General features: G+C 40.6%; 1 protein-coding gene across 1 annotated transcript in view; it reads right to left on the bottom strand.

The window, feature by feature from the left end:
* LOC306733961 (uncharacterized protein) overlaps window positions 1-14,159 on the bottom strand; it is a gene marked incomplete at both ends in the record, with an annotated part of 70,662 nt that overhangs the window by 12,449 nt on the left and 44,054 nt on the right. The window contains one exon of the mRNA XM_079215279.1: window positions 13,545-13,638. Within this exon, the coding sequence (XP_079071405.1) occupies window positions 13,545-13,638 (94 nt within the window). The remainder of the gene's footprint in view (window positions 1-13,544; window positions 13,639-14,159) is intronic.

Raw genomic sequence — 14,159 nt, 5'->3', positions numbered from 1 at the left:
AATCTTACCAGTGACTGCAATAATGTTGACTCCACTGCTTCTGACGCCCTCAAACACAGAGAAGAGAGTGAATGTGTATTTAGTTCCAGCAGTGAGAGATGAGACTGTGTGAGTCACTGGTCCGTCTCCATCTGGTGCACTGATATTTATCTCTGTGCCATTAAACTGGAGAATGAAGCTGACATTGGGGTTCACTTGAATCCACTGCAGAGTGATACTGATCTCATCTTGTCCTGTTGACCTGAAGCTTTCTGTTTTTGGAGGAGCTAAAGTGGAAAAAGAACAGTGAAGGATTTGATGAATTCACACCCTCTGGGTGTTCAAATAATTATTTTGCATCACATGAAATTGAATGTGCACAAAGAGAGATGGAAAAGTCCAACAGTCCTTGATTTGAAATTCATACTATTTGTAAGTAGAGAAGCAGGAAACTTAGTGACACAATGGCACACATCGCAAATAGATGTTAGCTTCACACTGTTACACTGAAAATAGCATGATGGCTAACTGAGCTAATACAGTGCATCTTTTTGAAATCCTAAATCTTACCAGTGACTGCACTAATGTTGACTCCACTGCTTCTGACGGCCTCAAACACAGAGAAGAGAGTGAATGTGTATTTAGTTCCAGCAGTGAGAGATGAGACTGTGTGAGTCACTGGTCCGTCTCCATCTGGTGCACTGATATTTATCTCTGTGCCATTAAACTGGAGAATGAAGCTGACATTGGGGTTCACTTGAATCCACTGCAGAGTGATACTGATCTCATCTTGTCCTGTTGACCTGAAGCTTTCTGTTTTTGGAGGAGCTAAAGTGGAAAAAGAACAGTGAAGGATTTGATGAATTCACACCCTCTGGTTGTTCAAATAATTATTTTGCATCACATGAAATTGAATGTGCACAAAGAGAGATGGAAAAGTGCAACAGTCCTTGATTTGAAATTCATACTATTTGTAAGTAGAGAAGCAGGAAACTTAGTGACACAATGGCACACATCGCAAATAGATGTTAGCTTCACACTGTTACACTGAAAATAGCATGATGGCTAACTGAGCTAATACAGTGCATCTTTTTGAAATCCTAAATCTTACCAGTGACTGCACTAATGTTGACTCCACTGCTTCTGACGGCCTCAAACACAGAGAAGAGAGTGAATGTGTATTTAGTTCCAGCAGTGAGAGATGAGACTGTGTGAGTCACTGGTCCGTCTCCATCTGGTGCACTGATATTTATCTCTGTGCCATTAAACTGGAGAATGAAGCTGACATTGGGGTTCACTTGAATCCACTGCAGAGTGATATTGGTCTCATCTTGTCCTGTTGACCTGAAGCTTTCTGTTTTTGGAGGAGCTAAAGTGGAAAAAGAAAAGTGAAGGATTTGAGGAATTCACACCCTCTGGGTGTTCAAATAATTCATTTTGCATCACATGAAATTGAATGTGCACAAAGAGAGAAGGAAAAGTGCAACAGTCCTTGATTTGAAATTCATACTATTTCTAAGTAAAGAAGCAGGAAACTTAGTGACACAATGACACACATAGCAAATAGACGTTAGCTTCACTCTGTTACACTGAAAATAGCGTGATGGCTAACTGAGCTAATACAGTGCATCTTTTTAAAATGCTAAATCTTACCAGTGACTGCACTAATGTTGACTCCACTGCTTCTGACGCTCTCAAACACAGAGAAGAGAGTGAATGTGTATTTAGTTCCAGCAGTGAGAGATGAGACTGTGTGAGTCACTGGTCCGTCTCCATCTGGTGCACTGATATTTATCTCTGTGCCATTAAACTGGAGAATGAAGCTGACATTGGGGTTCACTTGAATCCACTGCAGAGTGATACTGGTCTCATATTGTCCTGTTGACCTGACACTTTCTGTGTTTGGAGGAGCTGAGACGGAAAAAGAAAAGTGAAGGATTTGAGGAATTCACACCCTCTGGGTGTTCAAATAATTCATTTTGCATCACATGAAATTGAATGTGCACAAAGAGAGATGGAAAAGTGCAACAGTCCTTGATTTGAAATTCATACTATTTGTAAGTAGAGAAGCAGGAAACTTAGTGACACAATGGCACACATCGCAAATAGATGTTAGCTTCACATTGTTGCACTGAAAATAGCGTGATGGCTAACTGAGCTAATACAGTGCATCTTTTTAAAATGCTAAATCTTACCAGTGACTGCACTAATGTTGACTCCACTGCTTCTGACGCTCTCAAACACAGATAAGAGAGTGAATGTGTATTTAGTTCCAGCAGTGAGAGATGAGACTGTGTGAGTCACTGGTCCGTCTCCATCTGGTGCACTGATATTTATCTCTGTGCCATTAAACTGGAGAATGAAGCTGACATTGGGGTTCACTTGAATCCACTGTAGAGTGATACTGGTCTCATCTTGTCCTGTTGACCTGACACTTTCTGTGTTTGGAGGAGCTGAGACGGAAAAAGAACAGTGAAGGATTTGATGAATTCACACCCTCTGGGTGTTCAAATAATTATTTTGCATCACATGAAATTGAATGTGCACAAAGAGAGATGGAAAAGTGCAACAGTCCTTGATTTGAAATTCATACTATTTGTAAGTAGAGAAGCAGGAAACTTAGTGACACAATGGCACACATCGCAAATAGATGTTAGCTTCACACTGTTACACTGAAAATAGCATGATGGCTAACTGAGCTAATACAGTGCATCTTTTTGAAATCCTAAATCTTACCAGTGACTGCACTAATGTTGACTCCACTGCTTCTGACGCCCTCAAACACAGAGAAGAGAGTGAATGTGTATTTAGTTCCAGCAGTGAGAGATGAGACTGTGTGAGTCACTGGTCCGTCTCCATCTGGTGCACTGATATTTATGTCTGTGCCATTAAACTGGAGAATGAAGCTGACATTGGGGTTCACTTGAATCCACTGCAGAGTGATATTGGTCTCATCTTGTCCTGTTGACCTGAAGCTTTCTGTTTTTGGAGGAGCTAAAGTGGAAAAAGAAAAGTGAAGGATTTGAGGAATTCACACCCTCTGGGTGTTCAAATAATTCATTTTGCATCACATGAAATTGAATGTGCACAAAGAGAGAAGGAAAAGTGCAACAGTCCTTGATTTGAAATTCACACTATTTGTAAGTAGAGAAGCAGGAAACTGAGTGACACAATGGCACACATAGCAAATAGATGTTAGCTTCACATTGTTACACTGAAAATAGCGCGATGGCTAACTGAGCTAATACAGTGCATCTTTTTGAAATCCTAAATCTTACCAGTGACTGCACTAATGTTGACTCCACTGCTTCTGACGCTCTCAAACACAGAGAAGAGAGTGAATGTGTATTTAGTTCCAGCAGTGAGAGATGAGACTGTGTGAGTCACTGGTCCGTCTCCATCTGGTGCACTGATATTTATCTCTGTGCCATTAAACTGGAGAATGAAGCTGACATTGGGGTTCACTTGAATCCACTGCAGAGTGATATTGGTCTCATCTTGTCCTGTTGACCTGAAGCTTTCTGTTTTTGGAGGAGCTAAAGTGGAAAAAGAAAAGTGAAGGATTTGAGGAATTCACACCCTCTGGGTGTTCAAATAATTCATTTTGCATCACATGAAATTGAATGTGCACAAAGAGAGAAGGAAAAGTGCAACAGTCCTTGATTTGAAATTCATACTATTTCTAAGTAAAGAAGCAGGAAACTTAGTGACACAATGACACACATAGCAAATAGACGTTAGCTTCACTCTGTTACACTGAAAATAGCGTGATGGCTAACTGAGCTAATACAGTGCATCTTTTTGAAATCCTAAATCTTACCAGTGACTGCACTAATGTTGACTCCACTGCTTCTGACGCTCTCAAACACAGAGAAGAGAGTGAATGTGTATTTAGTTCCAGCAGTGAGAGATGAGACTGTGTGAGTCACTGGTCCGTCTCCATCTGGTGCACTGATATTTATCTCTGTGCCATTAAACTGGAGAATGAAGCTGACATTGGGGTTCACTTGAATCCACTGCAGAGTGATACTGGTCTCATATTGTCCTGTTGACCTGACACTTTCTGTGTTTGGAGGAGCTGAGACGGAAAAAGAACAGTGAAGGATTTGATGAATTCACACCCTCTGGGTGTTCAAATAATTATTTTGCATCACATGAAATTGAATGTGCACAAAGAGAGATGGAAAAGTGCAACAGTCCTTGATTTGAAATTCATACTATTTGTAAGTAGAGAAGCAGGAAACTTAGTGACACAATGGCACACATCGCAAATAGATGTTAGCTTCACACTGTTACACTGAAAATAGCATGATGGCTAACTGAGCTAATACAGTGCATCTTTTTGAAATCCTAAATCTTACCAGTGACTGCACTAATGTTGACTCCACTGCTTCTGACGCCCTCAAACACAGAGAAGAGAGTGAATGTGTATTTAGTTCCAGCAGTGAGAGATGAGACTGTGTGAGTCACTGGTCCGTCTCCATCTGGTGCACTGATATTTATCTCTGTGCCATTAAACTGGAGAATGAAGCTGACATTGGGGTTCACTTGAATCCACTGCAGAGTGATACTGGTCTCATCTTGTCCTGTTGACCTGAAGCTTTCTGTTTTTGGAGGAGCTAAAGTGGAAAAAGAAAAGTGAAGGATTTGAGGAATTCACACCCTCTGGGTGTTCAAATAATTCATTTTGCATCACATGAAATTGAATGTGCACAAAGAGAGAAGGAAAAGTGCAACAGTCCTTGATTTGAAATTCATACTATTTCTAAGTAAAGAAGCAGGAAACTTAGTGACACAATGACACACATAGCAAATAGACGTTAGCTTCACTCTGTTACACTGAAAATAGCGTGATGGCTAACTGAGCTAATACAGTGCATCTTTTTAAAATGCTAAATCTTACCAGTGACTGCACTAATGTTGACTCCACTGCTTCTGACGCTCTCAAACACAGAGAAGAGAGTGAATGTGTATTTAGGTCCAGCAGTGAGAGATGAGACTGTGTGAGTCACTGGTCCGTCTCCATCTGGTGCACTGATATTTATCTCTGTGCCATTAAACTGGAGAATGAAGCTGACATTGGGGTTCACTTGAATCCACTGCAGAGTGATACTGGTCTCATCTTGTCCTGTTGACCTGACACTTTCTGTGTTTGGAGGAGCTGAGACGGAAAAAGAACAGTGAAGGATTTGATGAATTCACACCCTCTGGGTGTTCAAATAATTATTTTGCATCACATGAAATTGAATGTGCACAAAGAGAGAAGGAAAAGTGCAACAGTCCTTGATTTGAAATTCATACTATTTGTAAGTAGAGAAGCAGGAAACTTAGTGACACAATGGCACACATCGCAAATAGATGTTAGCTTCACACTGTTACACTGAAAATAGCATGATGGCTAACTGAGCTAATACAGTGCATCTTTTTGAAATCCTAAATCTTACCAGTGACTGCACTAATGTTGACTCCACTGCTTCTGACGCCCTCAAACACAGAGAAGAGAGTGAATGTGTATTTAGTTCCAGCAGTGAGAGATGAGACTGTGTGAGTCACTGGTCCGTCTCCATCTGGTGCACTGATATTTATCTCTGTGCCATTAAACTGGAGAATGAAGCTGACATTGGGGTTCACTTGAATCCACTGCAGAGTGATATTGGTCTCATCTTGTCCTGTTGACCTGAAGCTTTCTGTTTTTGGAGGAGCTAAAGTGGAAAAAGAAAAGTGAAGGATTTGAGGAATTCACACCCTCTGGGTGTTCAAATAATTCATTTTGCATCACATGAAATTGAATGTGCACAAAGAGAGAAGGAAAAGTGCAACAGTCCTTGATTTGAAATTCATACTATTTCTAAGTAAAGAAGCAGGAAACTTAGTGACACAATGACACACATAGCAAATAGACGTTAGCTTCACTCTGTTACACTGAAAATAGCGTGATGGCTAACTGAGCTAATACAGTGCATCTTTTTGAAATCCTAAATCTTACCAGTGACTGCACTAATGTTGACTCCACTGCTTCTGACGCTCTCAAACACAGAGAAGAGAGTGAATGTGTATTTAGTTCCAGCAGTGAGAGATGAGACTGTGTGAGTCACTGGTCCGTCTCCATCTGGTGCACTGATATTTATCTCTGTGCCATTAAACTGGAGAATGAAGCTGACATTGGGGTTCACTTGAATCCACTGTAGAGTGATACTGGTCTCATCTTGTCCTGTTGACCTGACACTTTCTGTGTTTGGAGGAGCTGAGACGGAAAAAGAACAGTGAAGGATTTGATGAATTCACACCCTCTGGGTGTTCAAATAATTATTTTGCATCACATGAAATTGAATGTGCACAAAGAGAGAAGGAAAAGTGCAACAGTCCTTGATTTGAAATTCATACTATTTGTAAGTAGAGAAGCAGGAAAATTAGTGACACAATGACACACATAGCAAATAGACGTTAGCTTCACACTGTTACACTGAAAATAGCGTGATGGCTAACTGAGCTAATACAGTGCATCTTTTTGAAATCCTAAATCTTACCAGTGACTGCACTAATGTTGACTCCACTGCTTCTGACGCTCTCAAACACAGAGAAGAGAGTGAATGTGTATTTAGTTCCAGCAGTGAGAGATGAGACTGTGTGAGTCACTGGTCCGTCTCCATCTGGTGCACTGATGTTTATCTCTGTGCCATTAAACTGGAGAATAAAGCTGACATTGGGGTTCACTTGAATCCACTGCAGAGTGATACTGATCTCATCTTGTCCTGTTGACCTGAAGCTTTCTGTTTTTGGAGGAGCTAAAGTGGAAAAAGAACAGTGAAGGATTTGATGAATTCACACCCTCTGGGTGTTCAAATAATTATTTTGCATCACATGAAATTGAATGTGCACAAAGAGAGATGGAAAAGTGCAACAGTCCTTGATTTGAAATTCATACTATTTGTAAGTAGAGAAGCAGGAAACTTAGTGACACAATGGCACACATCGCAAATAGATGTTAGCTTCACACTGTTACACTGAAAATAGCGTGATGGCTAACTGAGCTAATACAGTGCATCTTTTTGAAATCCTAAATCTTACCAGTGACTGCACTAATGTTGACTCCACTGCTTCTGACGCCCTCAAACACAGAGAAGAGAGTGAATGTGTATTTAGTTCCAGCAGTGAGAGATGAGACTGTGTGAGTCACTGGTCCGTCTCCATCTGGTGCACTGATATTTATCTCTGTGCCATTAAACTGGAGAATGAAGCTGACATTGGGGTTCACTTGAATCCACTGCAGAGTGATATTGGTCTCATCTTGTCCTGTTGACCTGAAGCTTTCTGTTTTTGGAGGAGCTAAAGTGGAAAAAGAAAAGTGAAGGATTTGAGGAATTCACACCCTCTGGGTGTTCAAATAATTCATTTTGCATCACATGAAATTGAATGTGCACAAAGAGAGAAGGAAAAGTGCAACAGTCCTTGATTTGAAATTCATACTATTTCTAAGTAAAGAAGCAGGAAACTTAGTGACACAATGACACACATAGCAAATAGACGTTAGCTTCACTCTGTTACACTGAAAATAGCGTGATGGCTAACTGAGCTAATACAGTGCATCTTTTTGAAATCCTAAATCTTACCAGTGACTGCACTAATGTTGACTCCACTGCTTCTGACGCTCTCAAACACAGAGAAGAGAGTGAATGTGTATTTAGTTCCAGCAGTGAGAGATGAGACTGTATGAGTCACTGGTCCGTCTCCATCTGGTGCACTGATGTTTATCTCTGTGCCATTAAACTGGAGAATAAAGCTGGCATTGGGGTTCACTTGAATCCACTGCAGAGTGATACTAGTCTCATCTTGTCCTGTTGATCTGAAGCTTTCTGTTTTTGGAGGAGCTAAAATGGAAAAAAAAACAGTGAAGGATTTTATGAATTCACACCCTCTGGGTGTTCAAATAATGATTTTGCATCACATGAAATTGAATGTGCACAAAGAGAGAAGGAAAAGTGCAACAGTCCTTGATTTGAAATTCATACTATTTGTAAGTAGAGAAGCAGGAAACTTAGTGACACAATGGCACACATAGCAAATAGATGTTAGCTTCAAACTGTTACACTGAAAATAGCATGATGGCTAACTGAGCTAATACAGTGCATCTTTTTGAAATCCGAAATCTTACCAGTGACTGCACTAATGTTGACTCCACTGCTTCTGACGCTCTCAAACACAGAGAAGAGAGTGAATGTGTATTTAGTTCCAGCAGTGAGAGATGAGACTGTGTGAGTCACTGGTCCGTCTCCATCTGGTGCACTGATGTTTATCTCTGTGCCATTAAACTGGAGAATAAAGCTGGCATTGGGGTTCACTTGAATCCACTGCAGAGTGATACTGGTCTCATCTTGTCCTGTTGATCTGAGACTTTCTGTGTTTGGAGGAGCTGAGATGGAAAAAGAACAGTGAAGGATTTGATGAATTCACACCCTCTGGGTGTTCAAATAATTATTTTGCATCACATGAAATTGAATGTGCACAAAGAGAGATGGAAAAGTGCAACAGTCCTTGATTTGAAATTCATACTATTTGTAAGTAGAGAAGCAGGAAACTTAGTGACACAATGGCACACACCGCAAATAGATGTTAGCTTCACACTGTTACACTGAAAATAGCATGATGGCTAACTGAGCTAATACAGTGCATCTTTTTGAAATCCTAAATCTTACCAGTGACTGCACTAATGTTGACTCCACTGCTTCTGACGCCCTCAAACACAGAGAAGAGAGTGAATGTGTATTTAGTTCCAGCAGTGAGAGATGAGACTGTGTGAGTCACTGGTCCGTCTCCATCTGGTGCACTGATATTTATCTCTGTGCCATTAAACTGGAGAATGAAGCTGACATTGGGGTTCACTTGAATCCACTGCAGAGTGATATTGGTCTCATCTTGTCCTGTTGACCTGAAGCTTTCTGTTTTTGGAGGAGCTAAAGTGGAAAAAGAACAGTGAAGGATTTGATGAATTCACACCCTCTGGGTGTTCAAATAATTCATTTTGCATCACATGAAATTGAATGTGCACAAAGAGAGAAGGAAAAGTGCAACAGTCCTTGATTTGAAATTCACACTATTTGTAAGTAGAGAAGCAGGAAACTGAGTGACACAATGGCACACATAGCAAATAGATGTTAGCTTCACATTGTTACACTGAAAATAGCGCGATGGCTAACTGAGCTAATACAGTGCATCTTTTTGAAATCCTAAATCTTACCAGTGACTGCACTAATGTTGACTCCACTGCTTCTGACGCTCTCAAACACAGAGAAGAGAGTGAATGTGTATTTAGTTCCAGCAGTGAGAGATGAGACTGCGTGAGTCACTGGTCCGTCTCCATCTGGTGCACTGATGTTTATCTCTGTGCCATTAAACTGGAGAATAAAGCTGGCATTGGGGTTCACTTGAATCCACTGCAGAGTGATACTGGTCTCATCTTGTCCTGTTGATCTGACACTTTCTGTGTTTGGAGGAGCTGAGATGGAAAAAGAACAGTGAAGGATTTGATGAATTCACACCCTCTGGGTGTTCAAATAATTATTTTGCATCACATGAAATTGAATGTGCACAAAGAGAGATGGAAAAGTGCAACAGTCCTTGATTTGAAATTCATACTATTTGTAAGTAGAGAAGCAGGAAACTTAGTGACACAATGGCACACATCGCAAATAGATGTTAGCTTCACATTGTTGCACTGAAAATAGCGTGATGGCTAACTGAGCTAATACAGTGCATCTTTTTGAAATCCTAAATCTTACCAGTGACTGCACTAATGTTGACTCCACTGCTTCTGACGCTCTCAAACACAGAGAAGAGAGTGAATGTGTATTTAGTTCCAGCAGTGAGAGATGAGACTGTGTGAGTCACTGGTCCGTCTCCATCTGGTGCACTGATGTTTATCTCTGTGCCATTAAACTGGAGAATAAAGCTGGCATTGGGGTTCACTTGAATCCACTGCAGAGTGATACTGGTCTCATCTTGTCCTGTTGATCTGAAACTTTCTGTGTTTGGAGGAGCTGAGATGGAAAAAGAACAGTGAAGGATTTGATGAATTCACACCCTCTGGGTGTTCAAATAATTATTTTGCATCACATGAAATTGAATGTGCACAAAGAGAGATGGAAAAGTGCAACAGTCCTTGATTTGAAATTCATACTATTTGTAAGTAGAGAAGCAGGAAACTTAGTGACACAATGGCACACATCGCAAATAGATGTTTGCTTCACATTGTTGCACTGAAAATAGCGTGATGGCTAACTGAGCTAATACAGTGCATCTTTTTGAAATCCTAAATCTTACCAGTGACTGCACTAATGTTGACTCCACTGCTTCTGACGCTCTCAAACACAGAGAAGAGAGTGAATGTGTATTTAGTTCCAGCAGTGAGAGATGAGACTGTGTGAGTCACTGGTCCGTCTCCATCTGGTGCACTGATGTTTATCTCTGTGCCATTAAACTGGAGAATAAAGCTGGCATTGGGGTTCACTTGAATCCACTGCAGAGTGATACTGGTCTCATCTTGTCCTGTTGACCTGAAGCTTTCTGTTTTTGGAGGAGCTAAAGTGGAAAAAGAAAAGTGAAGGATTTGAGGAATTCACACCCTCTGGGTGTTCAAATAATTATTTTGCATCACATGAAATTGAATGTGCACAAAGAGAGATGGAAAAGTGCAACAGTCCTTGATTTGAAATTCATACTATTTGTAAGTAGAGAAGCAGGAAACTTAGTGACACAATGGCACACATCGCAAATAGATGTTAGCTTCACATTGTTGCACTGAAAATAGCGTGATGGCTAACTGAGCTAATACAGTGCATCTTTTTGAAATCCTAAATCTTACCAGTGACTGCACTAATGTTGACTCCACTGCTTCTGACGCTCTCAAACACAGAGAAGAGAGTGAATGTGTATTTAGTTCCAGCAGTGAGAGATGAGACTGTGTGAGTCACTGGTCCGTCTCCATCTGGTGCACTGATGTTTATCTCTGTGCCATTAAACTGGAGAATAAAGCTGGCATTGGGGTTCACTTGAATCCACTGCAGAGTGATACTGGTCTCATCTTGTCCTGTTGACCTGACACTTTCTGTGTTTGGAGGAGCTAAAATGGAAAAAAAACAGTGAAGGATTTAATGAATTCACACCCTCTGGGTGTTCAAATAATGATTTTGCATCACATGAAATTGAATGTGCACAAAGAGAGAAGGAAAAGTGCAACAGTCCTTGATTTGAAATTCATACTATTTGTAAGTAGAGAAGCAGGAAACTTAGTGACACAATGGCACACATCGCAAATAGATGTTAGCTTCACACTGTTAAACTGAAAATAGCATGATGGCTAACTGAGCTAATACAGTGCATCTTTTTGAAATCCTAAATCTTACCAGTGACTGCACTAATGTTGACTCCACTGCTTCTGACGCCCTCAAACACAGAGAAGAGAGTGAATGTGTATTTAGTTCCAGCAGTGAGAGATGAGACTGTGTGAGTCACTGGTCCGTCTCCATCTGGTGCACTGATATTTATCTCTGTGCCATTAAACTGGAGAATGAAGCTGACATTGGGGTTCACTTGAATCCACTGCAGAGTGATATTGGTCTCATCTTGTCCTGTTGACCTGAAGCTTTCTGTTTTTGGAGGAGCTGAAGTGGAAAAAGAAAAGTGAAGGATTTGAGGAATTCACACCCTCTGGGTGTTCAAATAATTCATTTTGCATCACATGAAATTGAATGTGCACAAAGAGAGAAGGAAAAGTGCAACAGTCCTTGATTTGAAATTCATACTATTTCTAAGTAAAGAAGCAGGAAACTTAGTGACACAATGACACACATAGCAAATAGACAATAGCTTCACTCTGTTACACTGAAAATAGGGTGATGGCTAACTGAGCTAATACAGTGCATCTTTTTAAAATGCTAAATCTTACCAGTGACTGCACTAATGTTGACTCCACTGCTTCTGACGCTCTCAAACACAGAGAAGAGAGTGAATGTGTATTTAGTTCCAGCAGTGAGAGATGAGACTGTGTGAGTCACTGGTCCGTCTCCATCTGGTGCACTGATATTTATCTCTGTGCCATTAAACTGGAGAATGAAGCTGACATTGGGGTTCACTTGAATCCACTGCAGAGTGATACTGGTCTCATCTTGTCCTGTTGACCTGACACTTTCTGTGTTTGGAGGAGCTGAGACGGAAAAAGAACAGTGAAGGATTTGATGAATTCACACCCTCTGGGTGTTCAAATAATTATTTTGCATCACATGAAATTGAATGTGCACAAAGAGAGAAGGAAAAGTGCAACAGTCCTTGATTTGAAATTCATACTATTTGTAAGTAGAGAAGCAGGAAACTTAGTGACACAATGGCACACATAGCAAATAGATGTTAGCTTCACTCTGTTACACTGAAAATAGGGTGATGGCTAACTGAGCTAATACAGTGCATCTTTTTAAAATGCTAAATCTTACCAGTGACTGCACTAATGTTGACTCCACTGCTTCTGACGCTCTCAAACACAGAGAAGAGAGTGAATGTGTATTTAGTTCCAGCAGTGAGAGATGAGACTGTGTGAGTCACTGGTCCGTCTCCATCTGGTGCACTGATATTTATCTCTGTGCCATTAAACTGGAGAATGAAGCTGACATTGGGGTTCACTTGAATCCACTGCAGAGTGATACTGGTCTCATCTTGTCCTGTTGACCTGACACTTTCTGTGTTTGGAGGAGCTGAGACGGAAAAAGAACAGTGAAGGATTTGATGAATTCACACCCTCTGGGTGTTCAAATAATTATTTTGCATCACATGAAATTGAATGTGCACAAAGAGAGAAGGAAAAGTGCAACAGTCCTTGATTTGAAATTCATACTATTTGTAAGTAGAGAAGCAGGAAACTTAGTGACACAATGGCACACATCGCAAATAGATGTTAGCTTCACACTGTTACACTGAAAATAGCATGATGGCTAACTGAGCTAATACAGTGCATCTTTTTGAAATCCTAAATCTTACCAGTGACTGCACTAATGTTGACTCCACTGCTTCTGACGCCCTCAAACACAGAGAAGAGAGTGAATGTGTATTTAGCTCCAGCAGTGAGAGATGAGACTGTGTGAGTCACTGGTCCGTCTCCATCTGGTGCACTGATGTTTATCTCTGTGCCATTAAACTGGAGAATGAAGCTGACATTGGGGTTCACTTTAATCCACTGCAGAGTGATATTGGTCTCATCTTGTCCTATTGACCTGAAGCTTTCTGTGTTTGGAGGAGCTAAAGTGGAAAAAGAAAAGTGAAGGATTTGAGGAATTCACACCCTCTGTGTGTTCAAATAATTCATTTTGCATCACATGAAATTGAATGTGCACAAAGAGAGAAGGAAAAGTGCAACAGTCCTTGATTTGAAATTCATACTATTTCTAAGTAGAGAAGCAGGAAACTTAGTGACACAATGACACACATAGCAAATAGACGTTAGCTTCACTCTGTTACACTGAAAATAGCGTGATGGCTAACTGAGCTAATACAGTGCATCTTTTTGAAATCCTAAATCTTACCAGTGACTGCACTAATGTTGACTCCACTGCTTCTGACGCTCTCAAACACAGAGAAGAGAGTGAATGTGTATTTAGTTCCAGGAGTGAGAGATGAGACTGTGTGAGTCACTGGTCCGTCTCCATCTGGTGCACTGATGTTTATCTCTGTGCCATTAAACTGGAGAATAAAGCTTGCATTGGGGTTCACTTGAATCCACTGCAGAGTGATACTGGTCTCATCTTGTCCTGTTGATCTGACACTTTCTGTGTTTGGAGGAGCTGAGATGGAAAAAAGAACAGTGAAGGATTTGATGAATTCACACCCTCTGGGTGTTCAAATAATGATTTTGCATCACATGAAATTGAATGTGCACAAAGAGAGAAGGAAAAGTGCAACAGTCCTTGATTTGAAATTCATACTATTTTTAAGTAGATAAGCAGGAAACTTAGTGACACAATGGCACACATAGCAAATGAATGTTAGCTTCACACTGTTACACTGAAAATAGCGTGATGGCTAACTGAGCTAATACAGTGCATCTTTTTGAAATCCTAAATCTTACCAGTGACTGCACTAATGTTGACTCCACTGCTTCTGACGCTCTCAAACACAGAGAAGAGAGTGAATGTGTATTT

This window comes from Taurulus bubalis (genome assembly GCF_910589615.1).
Source record: "Taurulus bubalis genome assembly, chromosome: 3".
Classification (NCBI taxonomy): domain Eukaryota; kingdom Metazoa; phylum Chordata; class Actinopteri; order Perciformes; family Cottidae; genus Taurulus; species Taurulus bubalis.
The sequence above is the reverse complement of the archived record's forward strand: the minus strand, read 5'-3'. Positions and strand labels throughout refer to the sequence as shown.